Source organism: Alligator mississippiensis, chromosome 10 (genome assembly GCF_030867095.1).
Source record: "Alligator mississippiensis isolate rAllMis1 chromosome 10, rAllMis1, whole genome shotgun sequence".
Taxonomy (NCBI): Eukaryota; Metazoa; Chordata; order Crocodylia; family Alligatoridae; genus Alligator; species Alligator mississippiensis.
The window spans coordinates 32,963,626-32,977,601 of NC_081833.1; the positions used below are offsets into that span (position 1 = coordinate 32,963,626).

The 13,976-nt window shown below is 47.5% G+C and overlaps 1 protein-coding gene across 4 annotated transcripts in view; it reads right to left on the reverse strand.

Annotated features, from left to right (window-relative positions):
- Nucleotides 1-13,976, reverse strand: part of MORC2 (MORC family CW-type zinc finger 2) — a 110,435-nt gene that overhangs the window by 24,420 nt on the left and 72,039 nt on the right. For 3 of the 4 annotated variants that reach the window (XM_019490986.2, XM_006262694.4, XM_014595368.2), the window contains 7 exons: nucleotides 12,471-12,545; nucleotides 11,960-12,352; nucleotides 6,152-6,298; nucleotides 5,997-6,051; nucleotides 3,944-4,085; nucleotides 3,410-3,604; nucleotides 3,213-3,306 (listed from right to left, as the gene is read on the reverse strand). In XM_019490986.2, coding sequence (XP_019346531.1) covers nucleotides 3,213-3,306; nucleotides 3,410-3,604; nucleotides 3,944-4,085; nucleotides 5,997-6,051; nucleotides 6,152-6,298; nucleotides 11,960-12,352; nucleotides 12,471-12,545 — 1,101 coding nt within the window. The remainder of the gene's footprint in view (nucleotides 1-3,212; nucleotides 3,307-3,409; nucleotides 3,605-3,943; nucleotides 4,086-5,996; nucleotides 6,052-6,151; nucleotides 6,299-11,959; nucleotides 12,353-12,470; nucleotides 12,546-13,976) is intronic. The other variant, XM_014595367.3, reaches the window with a different exon arrangement.

Sequence of the window (13,976 nt, forward strand, 5' to 3'; positions counted from 1 at the left end):
AGAATAGGTTTAGGTTAGAGATCAGAAGGCAATATTTTACAGTTAGGGTGGCCAAAATCTGGAACCAACTTTCCAGGGAAGTGGTCCTCGCCCCTACCTTGGGCAAATTCAAGAGGAGGTTGGATGATCACCTGTCTGGGGTTTTCTGAACCCAGCATTCATTCCTGCCTGTGGCAGGGGGTCAGGCTAGATGATCTGTTCAGGTCCTTCCTGACCCTAGCTACTATGAAACTATGAGAGCTGCAAGGCAGCTCAGGCATGGGCTCCAGGTGGCTGTAGCAGGAGGCAGGGATGCACACAGACTCAGACATGCAGCCACAGCATGTACGCAGCCAGGATCGCAGTCCAGCAGCATATGGAGCACTGCCCAGCATGGCAGGTAAGTCTGTGAAGGGGAAAGGGCGAGTGGGGGGGGTTGCCAAATCAAGGCCCCCACAGTGGAGTGAGGCAGGGGCTGGGATGAATGGAGCCCCAGAGCAGGTCATGGGATGATTAGGAACCCGAGTGGCTCATCTAAGAGTGCGTGGGGGCTCTCACCGCTGCACACATCACAGGGGAGGTATGGGAGGCATGTGCCCCTCAGATTTTTGTGCTGGGTGGAGGTGGGCTGCCCATTGTTGCAGGAGCCGTGCAATGCCATGTGCCCACCACTGCCGGGCTGTGCTGCGTCCCCTGCTCACCCAACAGCAGCAGACACATGGTGTTGCACGTGGCTCCCAAGGCAATGGCAGCAGGGCACAAAGCCCCCGCCCACAGCGGCAGCCTGCCTCTGAGTCATGCACAAATCTCACAACCTGCCCCAGGGCCCCATTCACCCCAGTCCCTGTCCTACTCTGTCCCTCACTTTGGGGGGGCCTTGAACTGCTCCCCCCCATCCCTGTGCGTGTGTGCGCGTGTATGCGCGCATGCGCACGCATGTACTCAGCCTCACCAAATAATATTTTCTCCCTCCACCTATGCCCATCCTGCTCCCTGCCTGTCCATGGCCTCATCCCATTCACTCAGCTAAGTGTGCCCTGCCCATGGCGATCCCAGACTGATTTCCCTAGAGATCCCACCCACATGCCTGGGGTCTGCTGGCAATGGGTGAGGGGCAGATGGGCCTGTGCCAGATAGGCTCAAATGCTCCCCTCTCCCACCAGCAGCAGCTCATCAAAATTCCCTAAGTGGCCCTCCAGTTCAAATAACTGCCCACACCTCAGGTAGATGTTTTCAAGTCGATGGGGCCATATGGGCTGCAACCTAGGGTTCTGAAGGAACTAAATGATATAATATTAGAGCCTTCAGCTATCCTCTTTGAGAGTTCATGGAGGTTTGATGAAATCCTGGATTACTGGAAAAAGGCAAATATTAAACTCCTCTAAGATAATGAAGGAGAATCTGGGGAATTAGAGACCTGTCAGTTTGAGCTTGTACCTGGAAACATCACAGAGCAAGTCCCTAAGGAATCTACTGTATTTGCTTGAATACAAGACAAGTCCTCCACCCCAATTAGTATGAGGAAAAAAGCACCATGTTTTAGAATTGCATACTAAGGGGTGGGGTGGGGTGGGGAAGGGAAGAAACAGGTGATGCTGCAGCTCTGGCTCTGGCCCTGGGCCCAGGCCAGTCAGACCCACAGAAACCTTCTGCCTCCCTTTCACTTCCCCTTTGCAACTTCTGCACCCCCTTCCCCTCCCCACTCCTGTCAGATGCAGCTCAGCTCCAGCTTGGGCTAGCGTCTCTCCCAGTTCTGGAGCACATGGAAACTCCTTCCCTTACCCAGCCAATCAACAGTGCCAAAACTGCTGCAGGGCCAGGCAAGAGCTTTCATGTGCTGTGCTCCACGACAGAGCTGAGCAGTGCCTGACAGTAAGTGTGGGGAGAGGCAGTGAAGAGCCAAGTACTGGGGAGCCTGAGGGGTAAAAGGCAGAGACTGGGGAGCGGGAAAGGGGCAGAGGCTGGGGAGTGGGGAGGAAGAGGCAGAAACTGAGGAGTGGAGAGGGGAAGAAGCAGAGGCTGTGGGGAGCTGAGGTGCAGGTGCCAGTGGGAATAGGAAGGCTACAGGGGGAAGTGGGTAGGGCAGAGGGCTAGGGGGGCACCTGATCCTCCACCCCACAGCCAGTGGCTTCCCTGCTGTAGCAGTGGCTGGGGCAGGGAGGGGGGGGATGGGATTCAAAACTACCCTCCAATATTTATATTCTATACCTTGAAAATTTTAACAAATTTATCAATTTTCTATACGTAAAAACTAATTATTGGGGGTCATCTTATATTCAAGTAAATATGGTATTGTGAAGTACCTAGAGGAAAACAAGGCGATCACCAAAAGCAATGACTAACCTTATATCCTTCTATGGCAGGAAAGCAATGGACGTGTTAGTAGGCACAGCAGATTCAGAAATTTTGTAAGTTTTATATGCTTAGTCAAGTTGGAATATTGGGGGGGGGGGGGGGTGTTACTTCATAAAGGAGGAGTCTAGAGAAAGGACAGGAGCTCTGTTACCCTGTTTCTAGTGAAAAGTTACTTACTAGTAATAAAGTCTTTGAGATGCATTATCCCCATATACATTTGCCCATGTGGGTGGGCTCTGCCTCTGAAACTTCTGACAAGAGACTTTTTTTTCCCCAGCCTTAACAGTACCTGTAAAGGATGCTTTGGCCCCTTCTCCCACACAGAAGGGAAAAAAAGGCAAAACATACACACCCTGCTGCTCAGTTTCCTCTCAAATACAGTTTTAGAGAAGCAGGTTATAAGGAAGATAAAAAGGACAGCAGGATGTAGATGTGTGTGACCTCTCAAAGAATTCCAGATATAAATAAGCTGCATGGGCACTGCTAAGGTAAGAACAAGTCTCCAGGAAAAAAGATTCAGGGACTTAAGTGAGAATGTGTGTGTAAACAACCATTTGAAGGAGAAATAACTTTGTCACCAATGGGTATGTTAACTAACTGTACATAAGGAATGAAAATAAATAGCAACAAACCTCTTACAGATCTAAGGAGATGCAAACACTGGAAGGCTCAGTGTCATCCCTAATAGGTACTGCTCCAACCTTTTTACTCTTGACTATGGTAGTTGAACGGCTCACAAGGTGCAGATGTGTTCCCCACAGACACCACTGTTTCTAAAGAATCTGATCTCATATGTGAACTGCATGCTCATCCCTGGCATATAATACGTATAGGCAATCACTTGAAATTTAGTTTTTAAAGAAGAGCACTGATCTCACCAGAGGAAATGCCATCAACTCTTCTGAACTCATGGAACTTAACTCCTTCTTGGAGATGGGAAAATTTGGAGGCAAGAAGTACCGCAAACAATTCCTATGCAAGAGAAAACAGGAAGCCAGAGACTGATTTTAAAGTTTTGTTTGTCAACTGAAGTAATTAGAAATCATAACTGCTAATAAGTACCAAAAGAACATACCGGAGGATCTGGACTAGCAAATCCACTGTTTCTTGACTGCTGCTGGGCCCAGTGGTGTCTGGCTCAATTCGGACACAGTCTGAGGTAGAAGGCTCAGCTGCAACCACTTCTTCCTCTTCCTGTTGAGTGTCTGGACTCTGGTATTCTGGGGAAGGAGGCTTCATCAACCGTACATCCTCACTGCCTTTCTCTACCCTAAAGGGGTCAAAAGGAAGTCACATACCTGTTTCCAGATTAGACATAAGCCCAACAATACCCGCTGCCAGACCCCTTGTTCACTGCCATCACCTGCAGTGACTCCCTGATTACACACAGATTCTTTCAAAATGATCCAACAAATTTGCCCAAATTCCTGTATAACTACAAAACAACTTTCACTAAACACCTGGTGCCCACACCTTCCTCAATGTAAAAATGGAATATTCCTTTCCTCAGCCTCTATGAAAATAAAAATAAGGTGCCTCCTCCCTCTTTCCCAGCACTTTCCTGGAAGCCTCTCCCAAACCCCTACAACCAAAGACAGTGGGTAGTTACCAGCGATCTCTTGGTGTAACATCTGTAGGTACATAATCAAATTTCACCTTCCAGCGTACTGCATGCTTGGTCATCTCTACAGCTGTGACACGGCCTGTGAACCACTCTTTGTTTACACGCACCTCCACATGCAGCCCTTTATCTGAGAGACAATAGGTATGAAAGTGAACAGGGTATGAACGTGCACAAATGCCAGAATATCAGTTTTGCACAGCCTTTAAAAAGTTTAAAGGGTAGAAGCTTCACTGCCTCAGTAATGTAGTGGGAACAAATCCAAAGCCAAAGACCACTAAGTGTTATGAGTAGGGATCCTGGTTTGCAAATTTGCAAATTATCCAATTAAAAACCCAAAATCTGGGCTGGGCTTATTTTAGCCATGATCTGCAGCACTGGCTGGAGTAGCATGCCCCCAGGCACCAGTGCCTGCGCTGGGCACAAGCACCCTGAGCACTCTCCCCACTGCTGCTGCGCTACAGGGGAATGTGGAGGGGGTCCCCACACCCTCCCCACCCTACAAATGCCACACACCCACACCTGCCCCACAATTCCCCACATATACACACCCTGCCAACATACCCTATAGCCTCCCAACACAGCCACACCCCCTCACAACCCCCCGCCTCACAACCCACCACACCCCTCCACCCACACAGACACCCCCCTGGCCCCACCACTTCCACACATACACACACACACACACACCCCACCACACCCCCCATACAATATACAAGACTAAGAATGTATTTTTGAGTTATTATGCAATCACCTTTATATACAGTACACAAACGCAAATCATGACAAAATATTTTTTGTAATAAAATTAAAATACATTATAGTAGGTGTTTCACTTTTATTGTATAATTTGGTTTTTTTCCTGGTTCTAAATTGGCAAACCCCCTTCCAAAACTAGTATTTCCAGGGGGCAAGGGAAGGGACTTCCGGTGGCAAAGGTCAGGGGTTAGGGGCGGGACTCAGTACCAAAAAAATTAGGGTTGGGTTAGGAGGTCATCTAGTTCAACCCCCTGCTCAAAGCAGGACCATCCCCAACTAGATCATACCAAACAAAGCTTTGTCTAGCTGGGTTTTGAAAACCTCCAAGGATGGAGAGTCCACCACCTCTCTGGGTAACATGTTTCAGTGTTTTACTACCCTCCTAGTGAGAAAATTCTTCCTAATATCTAACCTAAACTTCCCTTGCTGCAACTTGAGACCATTGCTCCTTGTTCTGCCATCTGCCACCACTGAGAACAGTCTAGCTCCATTCTTCTTTGAACCCCACTTCAGGTAGTTGAAGGCTGCTATTAAGTCCCCTCTTCTCTGGACCAAATACGCCCAAATTCCCTCAGTCTTTCCTCATAATTCATGTTCCATGGGCCCCTCACCATTTTTGTTGCCCTCCGCTGGAATAACTCCAATTTGTCCGCATCCTTACTGTAGTGGGGGGGCCCAAAACTGAACACAGTACTTTAGATGTGGCCTCACCAGTGCTGATCACCACTTCCCAAAATGGAGATCAGGGAGCGGAGCAACTGTCAAGGGGCAGGGCTAACCAGGCAGCCCTCGAAAGCTCATTAAACCTTGTTAAGTGGCCCTCCACCTGAGATTTGGTTGCCCGTGGGTTAACCCATAATCTACTCAGGGACAGGACAGCCTGGCAATAACTGAAGAAACTTCACCTCACTCAAACCTGTTGTGTCTTTGTTACAGTGTATTTTCAACTGAGAATGTTCATAGAGTTATGCACTTAAATACAAAACTATTCTTACTTTTTAATGGTTTTTAAAACAGAAGTGCAGTCCAGAGATTAGAGATCCTACACCATGCCATTTTTCAATGTAATCAAAACGGCCTCAGCAATAACTAATTTAATTACCTTCAGTTCTCACTGTTAAGCAAAGCATAGTCACTTCTGGTATAAACACTGTAATGTCAGGTTTAATCATTGAAGTCTGAGTGATTGATTGCCATATCAAGTGTTCTCTGTCACTTCTACTGTCTTTTGCAGTATAAACAAAGGGGAACAAGAGACAAAGTTCAATGGTTTAGTTCTTACCTTTCTGTACTTGTTTCAGATCTGTTAGCTCCTCTTCCCCTGCACTGTCTGTGAGCTGCAAAAAGAGAGGGCTCAATATTAGCCAGCTTCTAGGAAGTAAACCATGAACATTCACCAGCTACCTTTTGTCAGAATGAATTTACTACAATCCTTACCTCCACCACAACCTCACTGGAGTCCTTCTTCTCTTCTTTTACCACCACAAACTTGCCTCGTTTTGTCTTCTCCTTCTTCTGCTCCACTTCCTCCTCACACCCCTCCTCTGTAGTGTTGAATGCCCTTTTCCGGACACTGGAGGCCTGCTAGGAACAAATGAGTTCTGGCTAAACCTGAGGAGTGCTGTTAGCAAGCAAGCAATTCAAAGTGGCAGTTTTCAATAAGGCTTAGCAGCTAAAAGCACTTACAGAAAGCAATGAATAGCTAGGCACTGATCACCTTTGAAAATCTGACTGTGATGCTTTCCACTGGGGGTTCTGGGACCAGATTAAAAAAGGAATCTAGATTTGGTGATGCTGTGCATTATCATCTCGCCTAAAAATTCAACATGTGCACTTGGAAGTTGAATTAAAAAAAAAAGACACAGATGTTCATCCTGGGTCTCCATATGTCATAGGGAACACCTATATGCTGTTGGGTCAGAATTCACAGCAGCCAGGACAACAAGCAAGAGGACATACAAGTTGATGGGAAGTACAAAATAAGTTTGCCTGTTTGGGAAACTGCATCTCTTCTGGAGTTAAGGGGCATTCACACAGCAACCCGCATAGGCTGATCCAGGATTTTAAAATGGGTGTGTGGCAGATACAACTGGCACCACAATTCCACCATGTTGGGGAGGGAGGGGGGGAAGGATGAGACAAAGCACAGCTGGAGCCCCACGTTCACAGGAGACATTGGTGAGGAGGGAGGGGGAGTAGGCAAGGAGGGAGTGTAGGAAGTGGAAGCACTCACCGCTATACTGTACCCCAGTAGTTCCCAACCCTTTTTATACTGGTGACCAGCAGGAGTGGGGCAGGGCACACAGAGCTGATTGCCTCCCTCCTGGGGCTGCCTCACCACCCAGCTTTAACCCCGCACATGACTGCTGGTAGTGGAAGCTGCTCGCCCGGGCAGACAGGCAGGGGTCCGAGTTGCCACGACTCAGCAGCCGCGACTCTTCGTGGCCCAGTACCAGGCCACAGCCCGGTGTTGGGAACCTCTGCTGTACCCAACAAAGTCCAACACCCCCTGCAGCCCCCCCCAGCCCCACTAGAACAGGGCAGGAGTGGCCCTGGAGCTACCACAATGCCCAGGTCAGCAGGGGACAACAGTAGCATGTACTCCCCTTCCTGTGCCTACTCTCAGAGGTTCCAACAGCAGGGAATGGCTGCATAGGATGCTTGGCTCAGCTGGGAACTGCAATGGACCCCTGCTCCCTTCCTCATCTTCCCAGGAGCTCCAGTTGTGGGAACTGGCTATGCAGGGTGCCAGGCTTTGCCAGGGACAGAAATAGCAGCAGGTAGGTTCTGCCTTCCTGTGCCTGTTCCTGAAGGTAACCCTTGCTGACCTGGGTGGGAGGAAGGAACTCATTGTGCTATGCAGAAGAAAGGGGTGTGAGATCACACCACTGCACCACCCCACAGGGATCTGCCCCTAGTGCCCCACAACAAAAATTCATTCATAGTTCAACTGGACAAACTTATGTGTGCTCATTATTTATTTTATGCTTTTTATGTGAATTCCCACCTTCTTTGAAAAAACAATCACATGGGAGTACTTTTTTAGGAAAGCCAACTGCATTAAAAATATCAAATAAATATTCCTCAGAGCCTGGGGCAAAATATGCCTGTTTTATTCATCTGTGCTGCAGTTCTGTGCCTCCTTCTCTGTTAAAATGCGACTTCAAATGATTTTGAAATGTTCAGTCCCCTTATAGCTGTAATACTGAAGACATAAGCTTCAGATATTTCTCATATTGTTAACTGGCAAAAAAGCAACTGCAACATTTAGAGACTCCTCCAAGGAGACACCCACATTCGAAGTGAAATGATGCATGTGCTATTTTAGACACAACGATTTTCCTTATAAGCCCAATTGTAGGCAGTCATGTCAAGATGGGAAAAAAAAAATATATACACAGCTAAATAAAACTTACTTTTAGAGAAAAGCAGCCTGTATCTCCCACAGAATTTCTGCTTAAAGCAGCCAGCAGAAAATAAAACATAAAACTTAAGTGCACCACAAACTGAAAGAAACAAGCTTATATTAGGGCAGAATGCTACTGGGATAAATGGGTGGGAACACTGAATTTTTTGAGGATCATGACATGGCATGGCTGGCTGGGTATAGACCAGGGATGGGCAGTTATTTGGGCTGGAGGACCACTTAAGGAATTTTTCTGAGCTCGAGGGCCAGGGGTGGGGAGTGCTGACCCAACTTCGGCCCCCTGTCACAGCTGCTTCCATAGCATGACAGACGGGGAGTGGCCCAGGGACTTGTCAATTTATCCTAGCTAGATGGAGCAGGCAGGGTACACTCAGTCGAGCAGATGGGATGGGGCTGCAGGTGGGCAGGGAGTGGCATACAGGAGCAGGACAGGTGGCGGGGGGGGGAAGGATTGCAAGGCAGTGATAGTGCAGGGCTGAGGCACAGCTGTGATCCACTCCCTGCATGTCCCTGTGATGGACACCAGGTCTGCAAGCAGGGGCTGGATCACAGGACAGCGATAGTGTGAGGCCGGGGCCCAGGGTAGACTCACAATCCACTCCCCGCACGTCCCTGCCTACAGAAACAGAGCCCATCCGAGGGACTTGCTGTAAGCAGCCTCGTGATCTTGGCCCTTGCCCCACTTGCCCATCCCGCTCCCAGACACTGCTCCCCACCCACCTCTGGCCCCATCTCATCCACCCAAACAAGTGTGCCCTGTGCATGGAGACCTTGCCTGCCTGCTCCATCTAGCACCCCCAGTGGTAGTAGATGGGCCCAAGGTGTCTGGGCAGCAGGGCATGCACCTGTTTCTGTGCAGCAGCAACTGCCAGGAAGCTGAGTTTAGATATTGCACTGTCCTCGCCCCATGTACTACAGCTCCCAGCATGCCCAAAAGCCACATGGGGGTAGGGCAGGCTGTGCCAGGTAGTACCTCCGCACCCAGGGCCGCTGGGACTGGTCGCATATGCAGGGATGGGTTGCACATGCAGGGACTGCGCTACCCCCTGTGCCTAGACCAGGAGGGACCAAGGGTCGCATTGCCAGCCAGATGGAATCACTTGGCAGGCTGGAATCACCCCATGGGTTGTATTTTGTCCACACTTACATTTGTAGCTCTGTCAAAAAAGGGAAGCTTCAAAAGGGCAGGACGCTGTTACATTCTAATTGTTGTGTGCGAATGACCTGAGAATGATTCAAAAGTAGCAAAACTTCTCCAATTCTAACCCAGGGTTGAAGTAATGTTAAAATTGGAAAGACTTTATTACTTTCAAATCATACTCAGGTCATTCACATGTAAGAATAAGAACAGCTACTGCTCCTTTGAAAGGGCTTGAAATGTACACATGTCCATGCCCTGTGAATACACCGAGAACTTAGCCCAATCCAGTGCCTTGTAATACCCATGCCGTGTTACTGAATTTCAACCTTAGTCTCAATTTTACAGATAAAATTTTTTCTCCAATCTAAATATACTTAAAATTCTCTCCACTATTCCTTGTATTGCACGCCTATCAAAAACCAAACAGCCTACATTCCAAGCATATACTATACCTATGTATAGGGACCTACTTAATTTGCGGTTGGAACCTCATTTGAAACCATGCCATACTGACAACACTCTACTTAATACTTACTCTTTGCTCACAAGTATTCAGCAAATCAATATTTACCCAAGAGTAATTCTATTTAGCTCAGTTTCTCCAGCTTGCACACTAGAATGTTATGTGGGACTCACTAAGTCCCAAATTGATGGCAACTAGTCACTTTGAAGATACTGAAGTTATGCTGACTAGTCTATCCTTCTTTTCCCCTTTTTAAAAGATGGATACTGTGTGCTAGCCTTTTTCCAGCCTTCTGGGACATTGTGCCCGTCATGCATGATGTTGCAAACATTTTTGCTAGTGGCTGGCCAGTTTCTTCAGCATCCTGGAAGGGATTTTATCAGGCCCTTGAGACAAATTCATTCAAATGTGTCAACGGATCTCCAACTGGTTCTTTAATCCTTAGCCTAGGTACCATCTTGGCCACCCAAAAGAAGGGAGAACCCAGGCTAGTCTGTAGACTTCCCTGGGTGGGCATTGTGCTAGAGCGCTGCTAAAGGGTACTGCTTTAAGGGCACCCTTCGGCAATAACAGAGGGTCTTTCTTTTACTTCTTTGTTTGGGTTCTTTTGAATTTAATGCTGTATTTGTTGGGGAGGGAGGAAGCTGGGGGGAGGGGGCATCCAACTGTGAGACTCCCCATAGGTTAGGAAATGTGGCAGCAGGGAAGCAGTGGCAACTAATACTGCTACCACTCCTCCACTGTCAAATTCCCAAGCTCTGCATAAATGGTTTGGGCTCCCTGCCACACTCACCCCACATGCCTGCCAGTTATAGCTGTCTTACAGACAGACCAGGAAATGCCCATTCAGACCAAGGGGTAAAAAGTTTTGGCACCACTGGTTTACTGTAATCTGCTTTGAGCCCTTTTGGTAAGGTAGGATATAAATGTAATAAATAAATAAATCTTGCTAGCTGTCTGGTCACAGTTCATTTGTTGTGAAAAGTGAGGCAAAACAGCTATCAAGCAGCCGCCTTTGCGTAATCATTTACTAGCTGAAATAAGGCAGTGGACATGTTTCCTAGGTCTGCCTTTTCTGCTCAACATATTTACAGAACCTTTTCTTATCCTCTTATAGATGCTAGGGTTGGAAGGGACCTCAATAGATCATCGAGTCCGACCCCCTGCATAGGCAGGAAAGAGTGCTGGGTTCAGATGACCCCAGCTAGATGCTTATCTAACCTCCTCTTGAAGACCCCCAGGGTAGGGGAGAGCACCACCTCCCTTGGGAGCCCGTTCCAGAACTTGGCCACTCGAACTGTGAAGTTCTTCCTAATGTCTTTTAAGATCCCTTGCCAGATAGATCTTTTTTTTTTTTTTTATCCTTGCTTTCCTGATTTTATCCCTGTAAATTCTTGTTATTCCTTGATATATTCTTTTAGTGACTCACCCTTCCTTCCATTGACTCTACTTTTTTTTTTAAGATTAACTCCTTGTGCAGTAACACTGGTCTCCCACGGTTCTTATCTTTCCACCATATTGGAAGAACTATTTGTTGAGTCCCCAGTGCTGTGTCTTCACACACACAGACCTATACATAGGTCTTCGAATGCACAAAAACATTTAAGCAGCAATTGAAGTAATCATCAAACATGAGAATGATGCATACATCATGAATAAGATGCAACTAGCACACTCAAATCCCTTTCTGAATCTAGTCTGTATACATACTCTATGTCTTTCTTTGCCATACACTTACTGCCATGTTTCTGTCCCACTAGGGTAAAAATAAATGCTGGCATTTCACAAGAAATCAAGAAAACAAGATACACTCTAAAAGTGGTGTTCCCACCCAGTAGCAAGGTTCTTCTACCCTACACAAGGAATAGGATTGGAAGGGGGGGGCTTCTATCAAATAGGTGAACAAGATTCTAGATCAGGGGGTTGGCAACATTTTCAGAGTGCCAAAAACACCCACCACCTTGACTTGTAAGATGTTGGTGTGCCAGGGGGCAGACAGTGGGGGAGCTACGAGGGGCCCAATCCTTGTTGTGGCAGCACAGCCCCAGCCCCTTCCCTGCTATTCACCCTGAGGTGTGTGCGCCAAGCAAAATGCCTTCGCATGCCCTGGCACCCATGTCGGGGGTTGCTTACCCATTCTGGATGAAGTATAGGGTTTGGCCAGGCTAAGGGATAGGGTTGTTCATTTTCCATCCTGCAACAGAATGATCTCACCTGAGAAGCTTTGAGGGAAACAGGTTTCTTCACTGCTGCCATCTTGGAAGTTTTAGGGCTGGGTGTCTCACGTTGGCTCCTGGAGTTCTGTGGAGGCACAGACGATGGCCTCCCCACTGGGAGAGGTTTGGCAGGAGATCGAACAGTTACGTTGTTTGGCTTCCCAACAGCCACTATATGCTGCTGTGTTCTAGAAGTACTGGCCTCCTCCCTGGACAGCACACTTGCCAGCCTGGGGGTGCTGATGGCTGGCCGAGCCACAGGACCCTTTCTCAGCTGACTGACAGATCTGGGGGGAGGATGTGGCACTGGTGGTCTGCTGGGAGCATTTTTAATCACATCAGGTAAAGGTGGAGATCGTGGGCGCTGAGGTCTGTTCAGTGATTGTGAGTTCTGGAAGAAGACAACACACAATGGAGAGGAATGAAAGAGTCAAATGTTGCTTGCAGAATTGTTCAGGATGCCACAGCAGAATACAGGACAGTAGCAGCACTGGAGCTTTGGTACTTACTTCCACCACAGGCCGTGTGGTCACCTCCAAAGGCAGTTTCTTTAGATCAGCTTGGGACCGGACTGGAGTAGTTTTCTACAGTAAAAACAGTTTGATAGGTCATTTTCAAAGCTGTTAAGTGGGTATGGATAAACTTATCTTTTTAAGCACTTTAAAATGGCGAGGGAACACTGGCTTGAGCACGAGCACCAGCTATTATGCTGTAACTGTTATATATACATGATTAGGGACCTATGTTATAATTTTGCAGAAACCATGAAGTTGGGCATTATCTGCAAAATCTGTGAAATAAAAAAAAACACCTTACTAAAAATAAAATGCTTACTCCCCAGCAGGAGCCAGCGGTCCTTATGGCCACTGTGATCCAGCCTTGCAGCCAGCTGAGAGGGTTGGGGGTGGAGTCACCAGTAAGAAGGGAGCAGCTAAGATGACAGCCACCATCCCCCACAACCCAGCCACTGATTGGCTGAGGGCTGGGCATCATGTGGCTCCACTCCTTTCTGCCAATCAGCAAAAGGTAGGGTACCAAGGCCCCATGGCTAATCAATGGTGAGGGACAGGTTTACTCCGATAAGGCTGCAAAATCAGCTCCAAATCCCTTTTGCTCGCTGTACATGATCCTGTAGCAACACAAGTTAGTGAAACTATCTGAAGTTGGAACGTGAATGAAAGAGTTAAAGCTTCAGTGGCTTGCACAGCTACAGAATCATGCAGATTTTATAGCTCTACTGTAACAGTTATACAAGTTGTACAGTGTGATATACATCCAGCTCTTACATACGTCTACCAGAGGCATCAGAGCCCCTTAACCCAGACCTAGGAAATAGGGGGCAGGGTCTGCCACTGAATTCCCAGGGGAGGGGTGGGGGGGCTGCAATGGCTGCATCCAGGTCCAGAAGGGGCAATCAAGTATGATATCCCTAGTCTGTATAAAGAGTGTGCTTAGACTTTATTGTTATATATTAACACTGCAATGTATGATCAGCAGCACAAGTGGATTCTGTTGGTTCATGCAGACAAGTGGCTCATCACCTCATCTAGCAAAAATGGCACATAGGAATGACTCAATTGTAAAGATAGGATGTGGTCTGAGCTATCCAGATATACTTTCTTTACTAATATAACTAACCCTAATATAGCTGTCAGAGCACACCAAGACAGACAGCTACCCAATGTCTGTCTTTGACCACAAAGAGGTCCTTTTGACCTCCTCCCCCACCCAATTTTGATCAGATCAGTGATTCTCAACCAGGGCCCCACAGCACCCTGGGATACTATGAAATCCTTTTAAAGGTGCCATGCAATATTAGCACTGTTATGTGTACAAACATCTACACGATTCACAAGATAAACCTAAAGATTTCAAATAGGAATCCATAGTGTCAAAAAGATTCTGATCTGTTGTGATCTTTCTGAGTTCTCTGCAACATGAGATTTGCTTTATGATTTTTCCCTAGTCAAAGAATAAGTGAAATCTCAGAGACGGCATTTTCTGAGGGGCGCCTT